This window comes from Natator depressus, chromosome 7 (genome assembly GCF_965152275.1).
Source record: "Natator depressus isolate rNatDep1 chromosome 7, rNatDep2.hap1, whole genome shotgun sequence".
NCBI classification, from domain to species: domain Eukaryota; kingdom Metazoa; phylum Chordata; order Testudines; family Cheloniidae; genus Natator; species Natator depressus.
The window spans coordinates 5,343,878-5,364,379 of record NC_134240.1 but is presented as its reverse complement, the minus strand read 5'-3'; the positions used below and the strand labels follow the sequence as shown (position 1 = coordinate 5,364,379).

General features: G+C 43.9%; 1 protein-coding gene across 2 annotated transcripts in view; it reads right to left on the bottom strand.

Annotated features, from left to right (window-relative positions):
* SYNPR (synaptoporin) overlaps positions 1 to 20,502 on the bottom strand; it is a 174,035-nt gene that overhangs the window by 38,327 nt on the left and 115,206 nt on the right. For both annotated transcript variants that reach the window (XM_074957388.1, XM_074957389.1), the window contains one exon: positions 11,995 to 12,119. In XM_074957388.1, coding sequence (XP_074813489.1) covers positions 11,995 to 12,119 — 125 coding nt within the window. The remainder of the gene's footprint in view (positions 1 to 11,994; positions 12,120 to 20,502) is intronic.

Sequence of the window (20,502 nt, the reverse complement as noted above, 5' to 3'; positions counted from 1 at the left end):
GCTGTGGTGTTCTGTCCAATCTAGTGGCACCCAGACCACTTGGAGAGAGAGATTAATGAATCTGCTTTACAGCCTTAGTTAACAAGTAGAGGTTAATGTATTAAGCTCCAGAGGTCCCAGGTTCGATCCTGCCTGCCGACAACCGGGGTCTGTCGGTGTTACATATGTACATCAAGTGATACTCTTCACTGGGCTAGGGAGACTGCTCTTCAAATTCAGTAGCAAGACAATTACTGATGAGCCTTAGAGATCTGTAAAGCATGGACAGCCCTTTACTAAGGCTCCAATTCAGCAAAGCACTCCACATACATGCTTAGCTCTTAAGCATGTGCTTAACTTGAAACTACCCTGATGTTCAAGTACTCCTCAGCCTCCAGTAGTTTAAACATCCCCTTTCCCAGAGCTCCAACCTTGTCATTGCACTGAGTTTATGGCTGACCTCTTCAGGGAAACTTGACAGTGAAAGCAAAGAGACACATGGGCTTTGTAAGGCTTCCCCAAAACCAATCACTCTCTACTTGACATATCACAAGATATATGCAGATCTAGACCGAACAATAAGCCAGCCATATGCATTTGCCTGCCTCAGTTTCCTCACCACTCTGGAGTGTTCTTTGGGTTGAAGTCAGAGTCCCCAAGAAGTCCAGGATCCCCTCTCCTGTGCATGGCTTCTCCTCCAAATCATGGAGTCTCCCTCTCTCCTGGGCAGCCAGTCTTCTCCCTCCACACCTGGTCCTGCAGTTCAAAAGGGCCCGTCTGCTATAACAGTACGGCCCTCTCTTCCTCCTTCCTGGCCAAGCTTCCTATGTCTGCAAGTCCCGCAGAGCCTCTCTGCTCTGAACCCCTTCCCCTTCCAGCTAATTGGGTTGGACTGGTTTCTCTGGGCTTCAGCCACAAATTTTCCAGAGCGGCTTCCACCATCAAGCTTTAACGCCACTCCAATTTCCCTGGTCTGGGAGACACACTCTACAGTCTTGACAGCAAATGGTGGTTTCCACACACATTGAGGCATTCAATGATACAGCTATTGGACAGCCAACAGAATTTATACATTGTATATACACAGATTCCACAAATCATCACAGTCAAAAACAAAGGGCCAGACTCTCAACTGGTGGAAATCCGTGTAGCCTCATTGAAGTTGATGAACGTTGACATTGACTTCAAGAGTGCTATGTTGACTTACACGAGTTGCGAATCTGACCACCAGGTTGTTGTTAAAGGCTGCAACCACACATGGAAAAACAAATCAGTACTTTTCAATGCCCTATTAAAAAAAATAAAACCTTTCCCTCTTTCCAATAATACCATACATAACCAAAGTATGTGACTCAGAATGAAATGAAAAGAAGCATAAACTAATACTTATGTCTTCTTGTGGGAAAACCAAGATACTGAAGACTCAAGTTGGCTTTGTATTATTAGGCTACATTAAAACGAATAGGGAATTGTTAAAATGTCACAATTAGAGCAGCATGAACCCAGAAGAATTCTCCTCCTGAGCTTGGCACAGTGGGATGCCACATTATGGTCTTTATTCACTTCACTTCCAGTTTGTACTACAGCTATTAAAAAAAAGGCCTGGTTAGGCAAATCTATCTATCTACAGAGGGCCAAAATTAGGCATAAAAGGCATTGCTGAGAGCAGGATATGAAGCTGCATGGTGGATGAAGATGATAAAAGCAGTGACCTATTCCTAAGTGCCTATACTAACTGTATATAATTATGCAATAGAGCTCAAGATCTCCAGCTTTACTGATCTATTATTGAACACAAAGCCTTAAAGGATTGGATATTAACCCTGTCACGTCAATGTGCATAGTTCAGAGGTGATAGGTAAGGAGATCACACCTTGGTAAGCAGGTTTAAAGGAGACTTTTACAGATTGATAGAGGCTAGAAGGAACCATTATGATCTAGTCTGACCTCCAGCATAGCGCAGGCTAGAGCGCTTCATCCAGTGAAGTTCCTACATCCAGCCCAATAACTTGTGTTTGTGCTACAGCATATCTTTTAAAAAGAGATCCCACCTTCATTTAAAGACTGCAAGTGACAGAGAATCCACCACGTCCTTTGGTAAGTTGCTTTACTGGTTAATTACCCTCCCTGTTAAAAATAATGCAACTTATTTCTGTTCTAAAAAAGAAAAGGAGTACTTGTGGCACCTTAGAGACTAACCAATTTATTTGAGCATAAGCTTTTGTGAGCTACAGCTCACTTCATCGGATGCATACTGTGGAAAGTGTAGAAGATCTTTTTATACACACAAAGCATGAAAAAATACCTTGAGGCTTGTCTAGACGAGGACAATTTGCACAGGTGTAACACGACACCTACTGTAGACCCATTGCACCGGTCAACTACTGGGGTAAGCCACACCAATGGAAGCCCCATCGTACACTGGCACTGCTATCCCAGTGCAAGCCCCCTCATCCCCCTACCCCTGCCATCCCTCAAACACAGGGCCTGAGCACAAAAGGCCTGATTCTCCCCTGCCTTGTACAATCACTTAAACCTGTGCAAAGTGAGTAAATCACCATTCTGATTTGGTATAATGACTGCACAAAGTGCCAGGCAAATGAGAATGAAACTCAAAGGAAGCAGGAAGATTGTGAGTCAAAGCAGTGGGTGGCCTATTTGAACATACACGGCTAGTTTTTCTGCTGCTACAACTCTCTCTTATGGTCCTTCATCCTGTAAATTACACCAGTTAGACATGGCTTCCCTAACATTCACTTACTGGTCTGTAACTTACACGTTCTGTCTTTCACTATTACTAATTGACACCACTCACACTAGGATACCTGCTTATATCATTGCTCACAGAAGGAGATACCACCATGATACAAGAAGCAATGCTGATCATGTCCAAAGGAGGTAGAGTTACTGCAGCCTTTAAGTTTGCCAACAGTCAGAAAAATACATTTTTTAAGCAGAGGCGGAAATCCCCTTAACAGAAATGTGCTCTATTAAATCCCAGTACAGTGGCTAAATCTACTCCCATATGGGTCATACAATGAAAGTATTTTACTAATAAATGGAAGGTCTATTTTATAGAGATGTAGGGGGAAATATTTCCCTAAGCCCTCTTCTTCTTTCACCATTATCCTGCATGCTTCTTGCTGGTAGAATTTAGTCACTTAAAAAAGTCAACTTCCTCTTTGCTTATTAATAGATCTAAGAAAATAATTGAATTTTATGAAAAAAACCCAACATTTTGTTTTGAAAAAAAAATTTCAAAGTGAAACGCTGCAACAGTTTGTTTTCAAAATACCAGAACAAAATCTCTAGACATTTCCAAATTCTTTTTTCCTGCTGAAATTGTTTGCCAAATTCAGCCCAAACTCACACACAGTTTCAGTGTGCCCCCCAAAATGTGTTTTATGATTAATTGACTATTTGCTGAAAATTTTCACCCAACTCTATATATTAATCATCATCTCCCTCATCTCCAGCCATTACATTACCATTATGGCTAACAGCTCCTTTTCTCTGACTACTGCCCTGTTCTCTACACTCTGCCACTATCCATCCCTTCCCCCAACCCTAATTCCCAAATCTACACTGCTCAGCAAAGTGGTTGAAGAAACAGCCCTTTCTCACCGCTCCAGTTACCACGACAAACCACTCCCCTCTTTGGAGTCATGGCGGGTGCAGCATTTGGTTTCCTCAGCCTTTTCATCGGAGTCATCTTATTTCTACCCTCAGCCCTAACTACCCTTTAATGTTGAGGAGGCTCGGCTGTACATCGGGATATACTTTAACCTCTTGAATAACCGTTCACATTCACCCAAACTGCTCATCTTGGCCAAGCAAACCTCTGGCTTCATCTCAGATACCTTCAGCTAAATGCCTCAAAGGCAGAACTGCTTCTTATCAGCAAGAGGAACATCTTCAAACACTACAAAATCTTCGCTGATTCCACCCTCGCTTGCCTCCACTGCTTTAATTTATTCACTGGGCAATGGGCCAGGTCCTGGCCCATGCTATGGCTGCTCCTTTCTGCTACTTCAGCAATGCCACAAAACTGCCTCATGCAGGCAGCTTAGGATTCCCCAGTGTGGAATGGCCGGTGTTGAGCAAAGTGGATTCTCTGTTACCCCCCTGCAAACCAGTTCTCCCAGATCTGTCTCTGCATAAAGGTTTTGCACTTGTTTCATTCATTTGTCATGGCTCTAAATTGAGGCAGACAAGGTGGGGGAGGTAATATCTTTTATTGGACCAGCTTCTGTTGGTGAGAGAGACAAGCTTTCTAGCTCCACAGAGCTCTTCAAAGAGACCAGCAGAAGTTGATCCAATAAAAGATATGACCTCACCCACATTGTTTCTCTCATATCCTGGGACCGACACAGCTACAACTACACTGCAAACATGCTTCTGAAGTGACATTTCTGCAACTATTCTCTCGATGGCCATGATCATACACTCAGAAATAATTCTCTGCAAAGAGAGACCGCTCTTAATTTTAAAAATAATAATTTAGTCGGTCAAATACATCAAGACCTTTATGCAGGTCTTCTAGATGCCCATAGATTAGCAGAACAAATGATCCCCTAACAATCTGTCAAATTCAAAAGCATCAATAAAAAAGCCAACAAAACTTTTATAAAAGGGATTTGATTTGGAAGAAGAGAAACCTAAAAACAAAATGGTTCATTTTGGGACAGAAACAGGCTTTTTGAAAAGAAGACTGTTTAAAAATGCATTGGTTAGCCACAGTTTCCCTGATGATAATCTGTGGCTTCTGATCTGGCAATCAGGCCTGGGTTCCGTATTTCAATAGAAATACTAGTCCAGCCGTTATGTGCCGACAAGTTTTAACTTTAAGCAAGCAAACAAGCAAACTTTAAGGGTGCTCAGCAGGAATTTTTTATTCAAATGAGATACTCAGAAAGAATGAATGAAAAAGTCCAGTCAGACAGAGCTTTCTGTTCTTTGACTTCATAAACTGACACAGGATTATTTGGAGAGGCACTGAATATTTCACTGAAAAGATTTTAAAGCATGAGGACCAGGGCCAGCTCTAGGTTTTTTGCCAGCCCTAGGCTCCCCCCCCCCGCACCTCCCTGCTGCCCCAGCCCTGGGCTCTCCCCCCAACACCCGCACCCCTTGCCGCCCCAGCTCTGGGTTCCCCCACTTCCTCCCCACCAGTGCCCCGCCCCACTGCTGCCCCAGCCCTGGGTCACTGGTAATTCGCTCCCAGGGCGGGTCATCAGCATCCTGCACATGACACTAGCAGGGGCGGAGGCTGCATCCCCCCCTACTCCTTCCCAGCACCCGGGGGGCCCTGACTCCGCCCGCTCCCCCCTCACCTCTAGCCGGTCCGGCTCTGGCAGGGTAGGGGTAAGCAGCGGGGCTCCCGGGCCGCACCTCAGCCCAGGGTCCCTCCAGCTGGGGCTCCTGCCTCCAGGACTGGCTGGGAATCGGGAGGGCAGAGCTGGGGGACCGCCCCAGCAGGGGGCTGAGAAGCCGGGGCAGGGCAGCCCCAGAGGAAGCATCCGGCGTGGAGCGGAGCCCCGGAGAGCGGGATGCGGGCCCCACACGGCCATGCCCCGGGCACCAGTCCCCTCTATGGCCCCGCTGCTGCTCCTGGCTGCCCTGTCACAGCCCCGGGCGGCTCAGGCCGCTTCGCCCAGCCCTGGCGGGGGCGGCCGCCCTGCAGCACCTGCAGGCGGCTCCGTGCACCCCACAGGGGTGGCTCCCAGCCCGAGCGTCCCGCACTCCACGTGCTGGAGCCCGCCGGATGGCTCGGCCGCGGCCGGCGGCGCAAATCACAGAGGCCCCAAGGCGCCCGCCGCGAATGACGCACTGCTGCTGCTGGACCCCAGTCCCGGGGCCAGCTTTAGCCACCCGCTGTGGCTCTTCCACCTGGACTTTGGCGTCAGTTTGGGGGCCGGGACAGCATCTACTTGGGTAAGCGCCCACAGGGCCAGCCCCCAAGCCAAATAAATGAATGAATAAATAAATAAATAAAAGGGTGGCCCGAATGCCGCCCCTGCAAATGTGCCGCCCCAAGTACCCACTTACTTTGCTGGTGCCTCGAGTCGGCCCTGATGAGGACAAACATTAATGCTTGTTTTGTTCACTGCTGTGATGCATAGAAATGGTAATGGAAAAAAAACATCACATTCCCCTTTCATCAGCTTCCCGGGCCTTCCACAACAGCTGGGTGACAATCAACATCTCCATCTCTCTAGTAAGTATGGCCCAACCCTGCTAGCATTTATGCACATGCTGAGCTTTAACCTTGACTTCAGTGGGGCTACGTGGATCAGCGTTCTCGTCGCACTCCCCGTCAGTACCTGGCCTGGCCCAGGGAAGCGAATGATCCAATCAGCGGACTAAATCCGGTGATGAATCCTGATCACGTGCCACCTGAGGTACGTCGCGCATATGCTAAGACGACGACTCGTGTTGTAATTTAAGCATGTGCTCTTCTGGGCCAATATTTTCAAAACCTTGCAGGATCGAATCCATAGTGCAACCAGCAGGTGCTAAAATAAATGTCTGTACACTACTTAACTCGAGGGTGTCCCTGGATTACAAGGGTTGGGCTACTGCAATCCCATAGTTGAAAATGAAGGAGTTTATAGGTCCAGGATCTGACTCAATAGTTAACAGGCAGTACCTTTAAATTATCATATTGAAACGTATCCTCCCTCCTTCTTAGGAAGGAGCACTCACAAGGATGATTTGTAATATGTTTCATTACATAACACATTATACTCCTCTCCTGCTTTTCCTTTGTGCCTTCTGATAAACAGTGGGTTTTTTTTTCCTATTTCAAAGTTTTATTTTAAACACAAACTAGGAAAGGGTAAAAGACACTTCCTCTATCAGTGCAGCTAATACTGGGGGCTGGAGAGAGCTTTTCAGATAAACAGGATTTAAATTAAAAAAGCCTTAGCCCACGGAGCAGCAGCTTCCTCAGAAGAGCAGCAGATGGGGTGAGGGTGGGCTCCTGAGAGGAGCAGAGGTGGGTGTCATAACAGGGAGGTAGGAAGGAGAGGCAGCCATATTTGTTGTGCACACAGGAATGTGGAGTTTTGGTTCACTAGCCAATCATTTTGCATGAAACAGCTATGCAGTTATTATGCACATTTCTGCACTCTGATTGGCTAATGACCCTTAGCCAGCCAGAGCACAGAGATTTGCATATTATATGTTTATTGAGATATAACCACAGTCGTTATTCAGGTCAGTTCCCCATCAGCCACAGTGCTGGGATTTGCATACATGAGAGATAATCATACTGTTGTGGGTTATTAACCCCTAGCATCCCTGTACGCCGATTGGCTGAGTTAATGCCATTTTAGTACAATATACATTATTGCATTGCATTTTTGCTATGAGAAAAGTTTTATTAAATCAGCAGCTGAGAAAGCCTGATCATTTCAATGCGACTTTGCCACTTACAAGAAAAAACACATTAAATACATTTTGTTATGTGGACAATTATGAAGTAACAGTGTTCAGCACAAAGGTAGTAATTCAGAAATATGTTATGTAGGTGACGATGGGTGTAGCAACTTTGAAGGGGCTTCATCTGTACATTGATCAAATGCACTCTAAAACCATGAACGCCAGTAGTAAATATCTGCCTATCAGGGCTTATTATTCAAACACCAGATTTCAAAGTGACACTGATGAATAGCAAAATGCATTACAAAATGTAGTTGGAATCTGTAAAATATAATGTAAAAACAGGATTAAAAATGGCAACCTTGGCAAGTTCTTAGCTGCAGAGAAATAGTGCTTCCAGGCACCAGGATAATTGGGTAAATTAAAACCAGAATGATAATCAGCTGCTTAGACTAGCAGGAATAATTCTGAGTAGGTGGTTTGTAAATACCAGGGAGGAGGTCCTGCTAGGGATGTCAAAACGATAAGAATCTGTACTGAAGTTTACCTAGTTCTAGTTATAACTATACAGTACTATTGCACCTTGTGTGACATGGCATTGTATGCAAATTCTTCTTCAGAAATGAGTTTGTAAATCTCTTGAAATGCACAGACGTGAACCTCTGGTAATTCAGGTGCGAAGTAGATGCACTGTTAATGTAGTTTCTATATTTCATTTCCTGGTTTGAAAATTAGACTCCAACAAATTCGTTTTTTGTAATACCTAACATGGCGAACAGAAATCAAAGAGTAACTTCCTATCTGCATGTTGATAGGATCCCCAATTCACTGCATGACTCTAAACAGCTACAGAGTCTGCCAAGGAGTCAAAGAGGGGAAGTAGTCTTCAGTTACTCCATGGGAGGAAGGAGTTTGGCCAGTGAACTGGGGACAGAAGATAGAGAAGGGAGAAGGAAAGAGACTAGGGAAATAGTGACAGGGTCTGGGAGCAAGCAGACTGTAGTTGTTGGACATCGGGTCCCTGGGCTGGAACCCAGATTAGTGGGTTGGCCTGGGTTCCCCTACCAGCTGCTGGGAAAGTGGCACAGGAGTGGAAGACTGTCTGGATTGGCATGCGGACAGCTGAGCCGGCAGGACTTTGAAACCCTGGAACGGGAGGACTACACAGTGACATGGCTAGAGGGACGAGTCATGAAGAGGATGCACTACAAGTCCTGGAGAGCAAGGAGGAACGTGGTGGGACCAACCATCAGAAGGGGATTGTCAGACCTGATTGGAGCTAATCCCCAGGCGACAAGCCCTGGGTTTGCAGTAGTTCTGCCTGGGTTCCATATTTATTCCTAAACTTCCTACTCACTGGAGGGGAGTGGTTCAGAGGCAGAAAAGGGAGTTGGACGCACAATTTCCAGTGCATTTGGGTACCCAACTCTCTTTTGTTTCTCTGAAAATCTTCTGAACCTGCTCTAGTGTGAGCATGCTGGGTAAAATTTTCAAAAGTATCTAAGTGGCTTAAGAGCCAAAATCTCATCCAAAGGGCCTAAGGGCCAGCCTTTAAAAAGGCCACTAAAGATGTAGTGAGGCACCTCGTAGGTGGTTTTGAACATCCCACTAGGCATCTATCTGCATATTTAGGCACCAAAGGCAGATTTTTAAGGGTATTTAGCCCTAGCTGCACTAAACATTGCAACACCAGCTGATTTAGGAGACAAAGATTCATTATCAAAAGTGATTTAGGCACTTATTCTAAATCCCATAAACTGGCAATGGGATTTTGGCTCCTAGTGCCTAAATCCCTGAAGAAATGAGATTTAGGCTTCTAAATCAGCTAGGTGTTATCATGCTGAGCACAGCACCCTTAGTGCCTAAATCACTTCTGAAAATCAGACAGGCCCCTAAATCACTTGGGAACTTTTGGAAATATTATCCTCTTATCAACTTCAAACCACTTTAATACGTTTACAAAACTTGTTACGCTCCTTTCTTTGAAATCTCATCTTTTCTGATGAGAAGCTGGCCAGCAGACGCCCGCAAAGCCAGATCGTGCTTGCCTTTCTTGGGCAATGAGTCTCAATTTTTGTTTGTTTAAAGCTGTTCACATTTACCCCTTAAAAACTCAACAGCCTAGGCCTGGTTGCTGTAACTTCTGAGAACAAGAGTGAAAAATCCTGCAATAGGAAGGAAAGCATCTGCTGAACCCTCTGCATGCTTGTATCGCTTCGAGTTAAGTTGCAAGGCAGATTTTTAAAACGACAGCTCTCCCTTATTCAAATGTTCCAGTGCTACAGTTGACAGCCATGACAGTTATAAGCACAGCCAGGATCTGTGCGGCTTCTCTCATTTCTGACTTTCACCCACACCTCCTTCAGTTGTCGGCCAATGATCAGAAATCAGAAGGCAGCTTGATAAAAACTGCTGTGTGAATATAGACTTATTCAGTCATGGACACACAAGGGAACAAACAGTGGAAAATTCACCCTGCTTGCACAAAGCCCACATTCTTTGGGGTGCAGGTTAGGGATCCTGAAATAAGATCTGAGTGGGTGGACACCTACTGAGTCCCATAGAAGTTAGTGGTCAGAATTCTGCCTGTGTAGATCAAATTGCAAAATCAGGTTTGCAAGAGAATGGAAGAAAGAGCCATGAAAATAAAGGAGAGCTCAGGAAGCAGATCGCTTGCCGTTGCTTCAAGAGTTGCATTAGCCATCTTGACAGCCTGTACAAAGGCACTTTATCTCATCGCTTGACATGAGCGTTAAAGAGAAAGGAGAAAGGAAACGCTTGTGAATAACAGGCATAATAGGAAAGACTAGTTAAGTGAAACATAACTGACTTCCAGTGGAAGCACAGGGACAGATTTTCAAAGTTAGTAGCTGAGACTGTGTGCATATATTTCTGAGTACCTAATTTATGTATGCAAATACTTGATCTTTGCACACAAGTGTCTCGTCTGCAAAAACACTTTGAGTATCTTCAGTATCTGTCCTAAGATTCTCCTTCGATAAATGACATCTCCCTTCTGATGTGGACCTACATACTTGTAAGTCCTATAATTTAAATAATTCTGTTAGATTTCCTTGCTACAGTGGCATCCTATTGACAAGTTGTCCTTCATATTTGTTAGAAAGGTACAATTACTCAGTAGTTATTTGCAAATTAATTGCCATTTCCTAATGAACAATAATACAGTATACCTGGTTGTTTTCTTCCCAAAGCAATACTCTACATTCCACTTATAGTGCCAATCGATACTTAATTACCATTTAGTGTTAACTTTTAAAATAAAATAATGTTTTATAATAATCTAAATTAAAAGCGCTTTACTATGGTTACTTCTATAATAAATGCTGGTGAAATGACCTATTTGAAAGCGAATCACATTATAAACTCACATAACTCAATTTTCAGAGCTCATCTCATGCATACTAAAAAGATGTTAAAGGCTGTGCAGAACAGTAAAAGAAAAAAACCCATTTGTATAAAGGAAATACGATTCTTTGGAGTAATATAAATATACCATAAATTAACAGCAATTCAAGAAATCACCAACAGCGTGCATAGTTTGGAAGATGTTATATCTCAGTTAGTGCTGTAAAGGTGAACCCATTATTTCTGGTCTATGCATAATGAAATCCTAAGCAAAACAGCATGTGATTTCTAAAGCAATATAACAATTTCCGATCAGGTCGTGGTGTACTTAATTTGAGACTGGGCCACACATTCTTCATTGTTCTTGTCATCTCAAGATTTCTTGAAGAGTATAGTCGTCTAGAAATGCAGTACAGGTTCCTAGAGTGGCCCTCAGTCATATTTTAAAATTGATGTTGGGGGCGTCATGTTCACTCAAAGTTGTACAGAATTAGAATGCTTAGCAGCATGTGCATTTTTTCAATTTTAAACTTTTTTTTGCCCCACTCTGTCTTTCTTGTGTTTAGAGTTTGCAGTGTTATTGTAGCTATGTTGGTTCCAGGATATAAGAGAAAGAAGGTGAGTGAGATATTTTATTGGACCAATTTCTGTTGGTGGCAAAGGCAGAGACAAGCTTTCAAGCTACACAAAGCCCTTCTTCAGCTCAGTGTAGCTCAAAAGCTTGTCTCTGTCTCTTCCATCCATGCAAGTTGGTCCAATAAAAATATTATCTCACCCACCTTCTTCCTCTTATATTTAGGGTAAGATTTTTAAAAGTATCTAAGTGATTAGGGAGCCTAAATCTCATTTTCAAAAGGGATTTAGAGCCAGATTTTAGATGCCGAAAGATGCAGATAGATGCCTAGTGGGATTTTCAGAAGCACCCAAACACCTAACTTCCATTAGAATAACCTGTTCAAGTGCTTTTGAAAATTGCATTTAGGCACCTTTAATACCTTTGAAAATCTGGCCCTTATGAGCTTAAGTCCCATTGATTTTTCAGTGAGTCTTAAGCTCTTAAGTCGCTTTTTAAAATGGGACAGGCTTCTATGTCACTTAAGTGCTTCTGAAAATGCTACCCTTATTATCCAAAACTTTCTGAAAGAGGTACCCAATCCAAAGCCTGTAATCAATGAGAGTCTTCCCACTGTTGACAGTGGGATTCAGATCAGGCCCCAGGTGAGCTGCATCCCTGAATATGAACGGTCAAGAACCAAAATGGATTACCTGAAAGGATAGGCAAAGGCTATGTCAATGCTGAGGTCGCTCTCTGACTTGTTTGCACAGTCCACGCTGAGCCGCAGGCCTCCAGAATAACCACCGCATGTTGCAAATGCAAAGATTGCAAAAAGCTGTCAAAAACAAATGACATTTTCATTTTACTTCAGCGACAAGAACAACTGTATCTATACAGCGGTTTTCTTGACTGAGTCAGAGGTCGCTGCCCAAGAAACTCTCTCAGATTATCAATAAGGCAGAGTGGTCAAGAACATCTGGGTTTTAATACAAACAGACTGGTTATTCTGAATAGTAATAGGAAGTGAATTCCATAATTAAGAGGCATAATTATAAGCTTCTCTTGCTCTCAGTGCCAAAAATTACAACCAGGCAATTTAGACCTTAGTTTAGACTAAGAACATATGGAGATAGAATGAAGATTGACCAAGTACAATGGACCATTTTAAACTTTAAATATAAATAAAATCACTGCAAAATGTTCTAAGGAGCCAGTATAGGGATTTCGAAGGAGTGACACAAAGACAGACACATGGTTCATGTAGATATATTGACACAACATGCAAAATATGTTATCACATTATCCTTCATTAGTTTTTAATGAAGCTACATATGACTTTGAATAAAAGACTAACATGATTTATTAGTTTTTGGAATCATTATTGTAATCTTAGATAGATGAGCAGATGCAATAAATCAATACTAGAGTAAAAGGGAAGCAAAGCAAGTTACAGAATAAATTCAACAGTCCAACGAGGCCTGGGCAAAAAGTAAGGTGGTTCAAATCCAGGTTCAATTTCATCTTAATTCCCAAAGACGCGTGCATACTTGTATGGCGGAGGTGGCAGTGCTATTGTTTTTTCTTTTTTGCTCCATCTCTGTTTTAAATCTAGGAGGACAAGGCTGGCATTGGTTTTGCAATTGTCCATTTAGGATGCTTTGCAAAAACACCACTTGACATGGACATGGGTCAGGCACTTGATTCTATTTTTGTCCCTTCTATAAAAATAAATAAATAAATAAAAATCACACTCTGAGCCAGATTTTGCTCTGACTGACACCAGTATAAATCTGGAGTAATTCCACTCATTTTAATGGAGTTACTCCAGATCTACACTAGTGTAAAAGAGTGGAATTTGGCTGCCTAGATTATGTCACGTTCATATTAACAATGAAATAAACGATGGGTCAGTGACGAAGGAGGAATACAAGCATAGCACACACATGTCACGTAAACCAGAGCCTGTCCTGAAGCACTGAAAAGACAGATGTGGGCAGCAACAGGAAAAGTAAATTTGAGGCAGAATGAAAGAACGACGACTGCATTAAAGACAGAGAGACAGGAAACAGAAAACTAGAGCGTACTGTAACCCCATCCAAGGCACAAGACCCTAATAAGTGCTATCAATAACAGCTGTATACCTTCACCCCACCAACCACTCCAATTCATGGCACAATCACAGCCAAACTGGGAGTTGAATTATCCTACTCTGTCTTCAGGTTTCCTTAATATACTTGTATATTTTTGCCACCTGTTGCCAGATAACCGTTCCTGAGCATTTGGAACGGAAAAAGCTTTTTGCTGGCACAAGATGATTTGCTGGGGGTGACTCAAAACAAAGCCAAGCCACAGCGTTTGTACAGGCAATTGAGATTGTATGGGAAGGAAGCACTCACCACAAGAGGAACAGTAAGTGGAGAGGAACAAAGCTGAAGTACGAGGTCAGTGATAATTGGAGAGACTGGCTGCTAGACAGGTGAACATTCTGGCCTTTTCCCACGTAAGTAATATTTTGTGCTCAATGGCATGGAAGATATGTAGGGCCAAATCCTAGGTCTTTGCAATGTGGCAGTAAGAGCAAGGTAACTCCTTGCAGTCAGAAGTGTCAGACCTACACTGGACGGACAGATGGACTGACTAACACAACTGTAGGAAATTTAGGGGTGGGATGGCAGATGGGGATCCTGACCCATTCCCCCAGCAGCCCTCTATGGATCTTGCTTCCCCCTCTCTTTTCTCCCCTGAAGCCATGCTACGCCATTCTAGGGCAGCTGTGTCACTCCTGCAGGAGGAAAGAGGAGGGTGGGCACTGGGACCCCAATCTAATAAAAACAAAATGAGCAATGGCACTTAGGTGTGGCTGGGGGAGGGGCCTGCAGAGGGCTTGCAAACTTCTGCTCGTTCCCCGCCCTCATCACCATGGAGATGGGGTAGACTCCAGTTCCATTTTGGAGATCCCTGTTAGGAACAACGCAGTCACTTCAGTCCCTCCAAATGATTGACAGGACCTGACCCCTCACGTTCCCCTGAAGTTATGTGTGTGACATGTGGGCCCTGCATCCGTGGAGTCAGCCCAGCCCATGTAGAACCAGGCCTACAGGAGGGAGAGGGACAAGACTGCCTAGCCACAGGCCCCAAGTAGAAGTGGGGGAGGAATGGGTACACTATCAGGGCCCAGTCCAAAGGGGGCAGCTAGCCAGAGGGCCACAAGCCCATCACCATGAGAAAAAAAACCCAGGCCAAATTGTGGCCATTTGGTTTGATTCAATGTTATTTATATAATCTGAGTATGTTTTCATCAAGGACAGGTCCATCAATGGCTATTAGCCAAGATGGTCAGGGACACAACTCTATGCTCTGGGTGTCCCTAGCCTCTGACTGCCAGAAGCTGGGAATGGGCAACAGGGGAGGGGTCACTCAATAATTGCCCTGATCTGGTCATTCCCTCTGGGGCACCTGGCACTGGCTGCTGTCTGAAGACAGGATACTGGGCTAGATGGACCACTGGTCTGATCCAGCCTGGCCGTTCTTATGTTCTATCTCTGTGGGATAGGGCCAGTGTTATGAGTTTGCCCTGAGCCCGGCATAATGAGTCTGGCCTCCCAACAAACCTAGTGTGAAGGCTTACCGCTCTTAAAGTGAGAGCTCTCTGGGGCGGAGACTTTGTATTGTTCATTTGCACAGTACAATGGAGCCCTGATTGTAGTCTTTAGGAGCTATCCTAATAGAAATAGTAAATAAGGCATGACTCCTCACATGGCAGCGTCTGTACAACACACTTCTACTTAAATCCTAGTGGGATTTCAGTCAGCGATGGGTGGGAGCTGAAAGGAAAATCTATAAGGGGCAATGATAATTAAAATCCAGAGAAAGAGTTTAAAGCCAAATCAAAACACAAAAATCCCCAGCTATAGCAGGTGGCAGTCCAGTAAATTTGCAATGACCGTTGTTAAAATGGAGTCCCAATAGTGAAGGGGGTTGAGACATTCTCTTCATGCCAGTGTGATAGCCACCATCTTGGCCATCACAACGGGCCTCCAGAACTAAAACCACACGCTGCTGTAGCTTGAGTTAAAGAGCCAGGGCTCCCTAGCTGGGCCTGTATCAGGCTCCTATTTTTTGTGGACAAGGCACAGCGGGGAACCCATAACACTCACTCATAGGTATCCCAATGCTAGCATACACTATGTTCTTCTGTTTCCCCACAGCATTATTAAGTACTTTTTACATGCCAGCAGTGTCCTTGGCCCTGCCTGTACAAGACAAAAAGGACAGACAGGCCCTACTCAAAAAGCTTGAGATCAGTGGGAGTTAAGTGCCTAGGCACTTTTGAAAATCCCACTAAACATCTACTTACATCTTCAGGCACCGGAATTTAAAAATCTGGCCTCTGGCTCCTCTGTCTTAGCACCCATCTGTAAAAGGGGGATAATGGCATTTCCCTGCCTTACAGGGTTGCGGTGAGGATAAATACATTAAAAAGATTATGGGACATTCAGACACTAAGCTAATGGGACCATATAAGTACTGTAGATAAGAAGATAATTCTAAAACAATATTATTAATTCACTTACTTTTGGGCAGAGTCTTTAGAAATTTATCTCTGCTATGATGCCCACAGAACCCTGCCATCTGACCGCAGATAGGCTAGTGATGAACAACTACTGTTTACCGTACCACATTAGCATATTCCACCATTACCTTGCCATCCCCTCCTGCAGTTCTCTTACCCGATCTCTGATGCACTATTATAAATGTTTTGGGGCAGGAACAGTCTTTTTTGTTAAAGGCCTGTAAAGCACCTCGTATAATGGAGCCCTGATACAGGCCTCCAGCTGCCACTGTGTTCTGAATAATGAACAACAGTAATAGAAAGGCGTAATACAACATTTATTCAATCACTTTTTAAATGTCAGGTTGGCTAAAAACCTAAGTGGGTAAAAGCTGAGATTTGCTGTGTATTAGCCTGTTAAATATTTATCTCGAAACTATAAATTTTGCTACCGTAACTCGAATAATAGGCCTTGATAGTAAATGAGGTCAAACATTTCCTTTGTAAAGAGGAGTTATTCTGCACTTGGAACTAATTGAATTCCATACAGAATAGCAATGGAAATTGGGATTAATCATTCTGTTTTAATTTGTAAGGCAAAGTCAGAAAACAATACATTTAAGAAGAACGGGAAATACCGGAGCTGAGCAGCTTTCTGGCCTAATTAATGGAGTTGTAAATGCAACTATTTTGCAGATATGCAGGGGGCCACAAAGATTAATAGACCCTAATAAATAAAGAGGGAGCTAAAGGAGTGCAGGAAGAGATAGCCCTGCTCTGAATACACAGTAGCATCTCCTCCATTTCCCTGGCAGCTGGGCTGCTCTGTATTTGGGGCACAGAGTTCAAAGAAATGAACACATTGAAGGTATATCTGTTTTGCTAAAGCTTTATCAGATAGTATACATTTATGCCATTTAAACTCAAGGAGCCCCTTTTACTCAAGGGGTGACTTGAGGACAATCTATAAGTATCTACAGGGGGAGCAAATATTTAATAATGGGCTCTTCAGTATAACAGACAAAAGGTCTAACACAATCCAATGGCTGGAAGTTCAAGCTAGACATATTCAGACTGGAAATAAGGTGTACATATTTAACAGGGAGAGTAATTAACCATGACCAAGATCACTGACCATTTTTAAATCATGATTGGATGTTTTTCTAAAAGATCTGCTCTAGGAATCATTTTGGGGAAGTTCTGTGGCTTGTGTTCTACAGGAGATCAGACTAGATGGTCACATCCTGGTTCTTTCTGTCCTTGGGATCTATGAAACTATAAATCTCTTCATAAAGAATTTGCCACCCACAACCACAGTTATTACTACTCAGGAGGGAGCAGTAACCTTCCTTTTCCTCTACGCTGTCTCCTCTCCTCTCCTGTTTTGATGCCTTCTCTTCAGTGGCAGAGTTTGTGTAGGCTACCCCTGAATTTGTGCAGCCTCTTTAAATTCCTTATCCATCTATGGTTCAAGCCTAAGAACGCTGCAGGCTAGTTCCCATGCCTGCCTGTCACATCCAGCAGCCTTCTGGGCTTGATCAGAAGCCTGGGGGAGGATATGGACATGGGCTCCCGGCCACAGGTGAAAAGACGGCTGAATAGGGCTCTGCATGTCTGACTTTACAGAAGGCTCAGCAAAAGCTGGGACTTGCCCTGACACTTCCTATTGCTTTGTCTCTTGATGTGCGGGGGTCGTCTATAGCTAACACCTTGAACTCATAGAAGCTAACAAAAGCACAGCTGGTCTGGCGGCAGCAGCAGGAAATATACAAACAGCACCTTTTGGGAGACGCTCTACATGTCACATGGCAGACGGGAAGAACAGAGGCTCTCAACAATGGATATTTCACCCTGGGTTTCATGACAAACTTGTAAGCATTGTTTTCTTTTTGTTCAAACGCTTCTTTGTCCCTTTTTGCTTTCACTGCTTTCTGCTGTCAGCTGAGTATATCATGTATTAAACCAAGATTTACCCATCAGGTTTTGCCTGCTCTGTAATTTTGCAAGCATACTGTACTTTTATTATAGGTAGATTTGTGTAAATTGCAGCTGTAAACCCAGCAATGGGAACTTGATGGACCAGATTCAATAAAAACGCCATCTGGAAAATAATTTTATTGAACCTGGCCCCTCTGACATAGAAAAGTTTATTGGCAAAAGTCATGTTTCGTTATGCTCCTATTTACTTCCTACCCATAAATCCACACGTACCAATATTCCCATCTGTGCTATGCATGCATGCCATATTTCCTCTTGAAATTAAATACATCTTCTTCCGACCTGCAATGAGCAACTATGGACTAGACTGTGTCCTTAGGCTCAGCCTTGAGCAAGAAGCAATGGGGAAGCAGCACTGCTCCAGGAGGAATAATGACTCAGAGGGTCACACACCATGCAATCATGAAGTACAAAGGGGGTGGCTTACTGCTCAGTTTGTGCCCACTCAGCCTAGCGACTGATGCATGGGAGAGATGAGGCTCCACCGATTTCTGGCAGCTCTCCACCGCCTCCCCAGTTGCTACGTGTGAAGGAGCAGCTACAAAGCTGCACCACACAGGACCCGGCCTGTGGCCACACAAGTGGGGAGGTCATTGCCGTACGTTTCCTGATTAGCCATACTAGGGAGAGTCACACTCTCTTATGTCAAAAAGAAAAGGAGTACTTGTGGCACCTTAGAGACTAACCAATTTATTTAAGCATAAGCTTTCGTGAGCTACAGCTCACTTCATAGCTCCCTGTGGCTGAAGAAGCCATAAGCAGCAGGAGTAGGTGAACAGCTGCCCTGCGTCAAAAATGTTCCCTTCTCGGGACAGCACAAGCGAGCAATAGCTGTCCTTGAGAGGGCCTGAGCATCAGACTGAGTGGGAGCCTGGCCTCGTTCAGCCATGCTGTCACTGCTGGGGAGGAGGCCAGAGCACCGTTGACTGAATGGGAGACTGTGTACATAGAGTGTGTCCTAGAGTTTAAGGCCCACAGGGGCCACCAGATCACCAAGTTTGACCTCCACTATCTCACAGGCCACCAAACACCACCCAGCACCCATGCACCAAGCTCAGCAACCTGAATTAGACTAAAGCCCTCAGGAAACTCGGTTATTGCATGCCACAGAGAGCATGGCCTACATGGGTGGTATTTCCCACACTTCTCAGTGTCTGAGAGTATAATATGCCATGCCACGCACCACTAGCCCACTTATTCCAAGGGGAAATTATTTGTATTACAGTCACATTCATGAACTCTAAATGAGATCAGGGCCTTACTGTGCAAGGCACTGCACATACACACAGTGAAAGAGAGTCCCTGCCCCAAAACACTTACACTCTAAATAGATGGGGGGGAGAAAGGAAGGATTATTATTCCCATTTCACAGATGGAGAACCGAGGCACAGAAAGATTAAGTGATTTGCCCAAGGTCATGCAGGAAGTCTGTGGCAGAACTACGACTGAAACTGGAGCTGCTGAATCCCAGTTCTTAACCACAAGACCATGCTTCTTGCCTCTTTCAAAAGGCAGCACATCTCGGATGCTTAGAACATGTTCTTCTATGAGTCTCCCCTTCTCTTTGTTTTGTCACCCCCCCACACTCCTTCCACAATCTGAGACCTTCACCTGTGTAAACTCCATTGTAAAAATCTCCAGGTAGTGACTATCGTATGTTATCCCTGGAAAGTGTTATAACACTATGTAAAACGAATAATTATGTGGTGCCTAGTGAATAGTCTGTAATGCACAATACACTTCCAGCACTCATTTTACTCCATCTTTTAAAGATCCATTTGTTACTAATTGCTGTGGGGGAAAAGCCACACAACAGACCATTGACTTCTCACAGTCATATTAGGCCAAGCATAGGAGATGCCAGGATTCAATAGCTGATTTACTTGGATCAATTGGAAGCACTTAGAATTTTCTTCTATTCTGAGATCAGAATAGAACCATATCTTCAACAGGAGGACAATCCAGCCTCTCATTTTGCTCCTGCAATCCACTGCACTCGGGTTTACATAATACTCAGAAATATTATTTGCCAGTGCAATGACAGACACCAGGTGGCGATCAGTCTGATGTGGGGACACAAATATTTGTAGTCACCAATCAGTTAAACGTTCTGAAAGTTCAGAATTTCAAATATTTGATTCACAGCAAGAGAGGGCAGATATTGAAAATGTAGGTCTGAAGTCCTACCAGTATGTAAAAAAGTTAGCATTTTCCTATCACTCGCCCCCCGCCCCAACACCCAACCTTCACTCATCCTGCCATCCCATGTTTAAAAAAAGAGGGGTGGGGGGGATATATTACCCTCTTTCCAAAAAAAAGTCTTCAAGGTCTGCTGCATTATGAGAGCTTTTTTTCAATCAAACGATTAGAAGATGTAAAAATTTCTGATGTTTCTCAAGTTAAAAGGCTTATGTAGAGCACGTGGCAGCTAAAACATCCTATTATGAAGCTAACTGCCATTTAAAAATTGATGAAACATTTATATAAACCACTGGCTTTTTGCACACATAGGTTTCTTTTATGCAAGAGTCCGTGTGATAGCTCTAACTTTGACTGGTCTTATCAGTTCTGTGAGGTGCAACATCTAATGATGGAGCCCTACCCACATGAAATGTGAAAAGGAAAGCAGGTCTCTGTATACACCCAAATCCTCCCAAGTGGAAAGGTA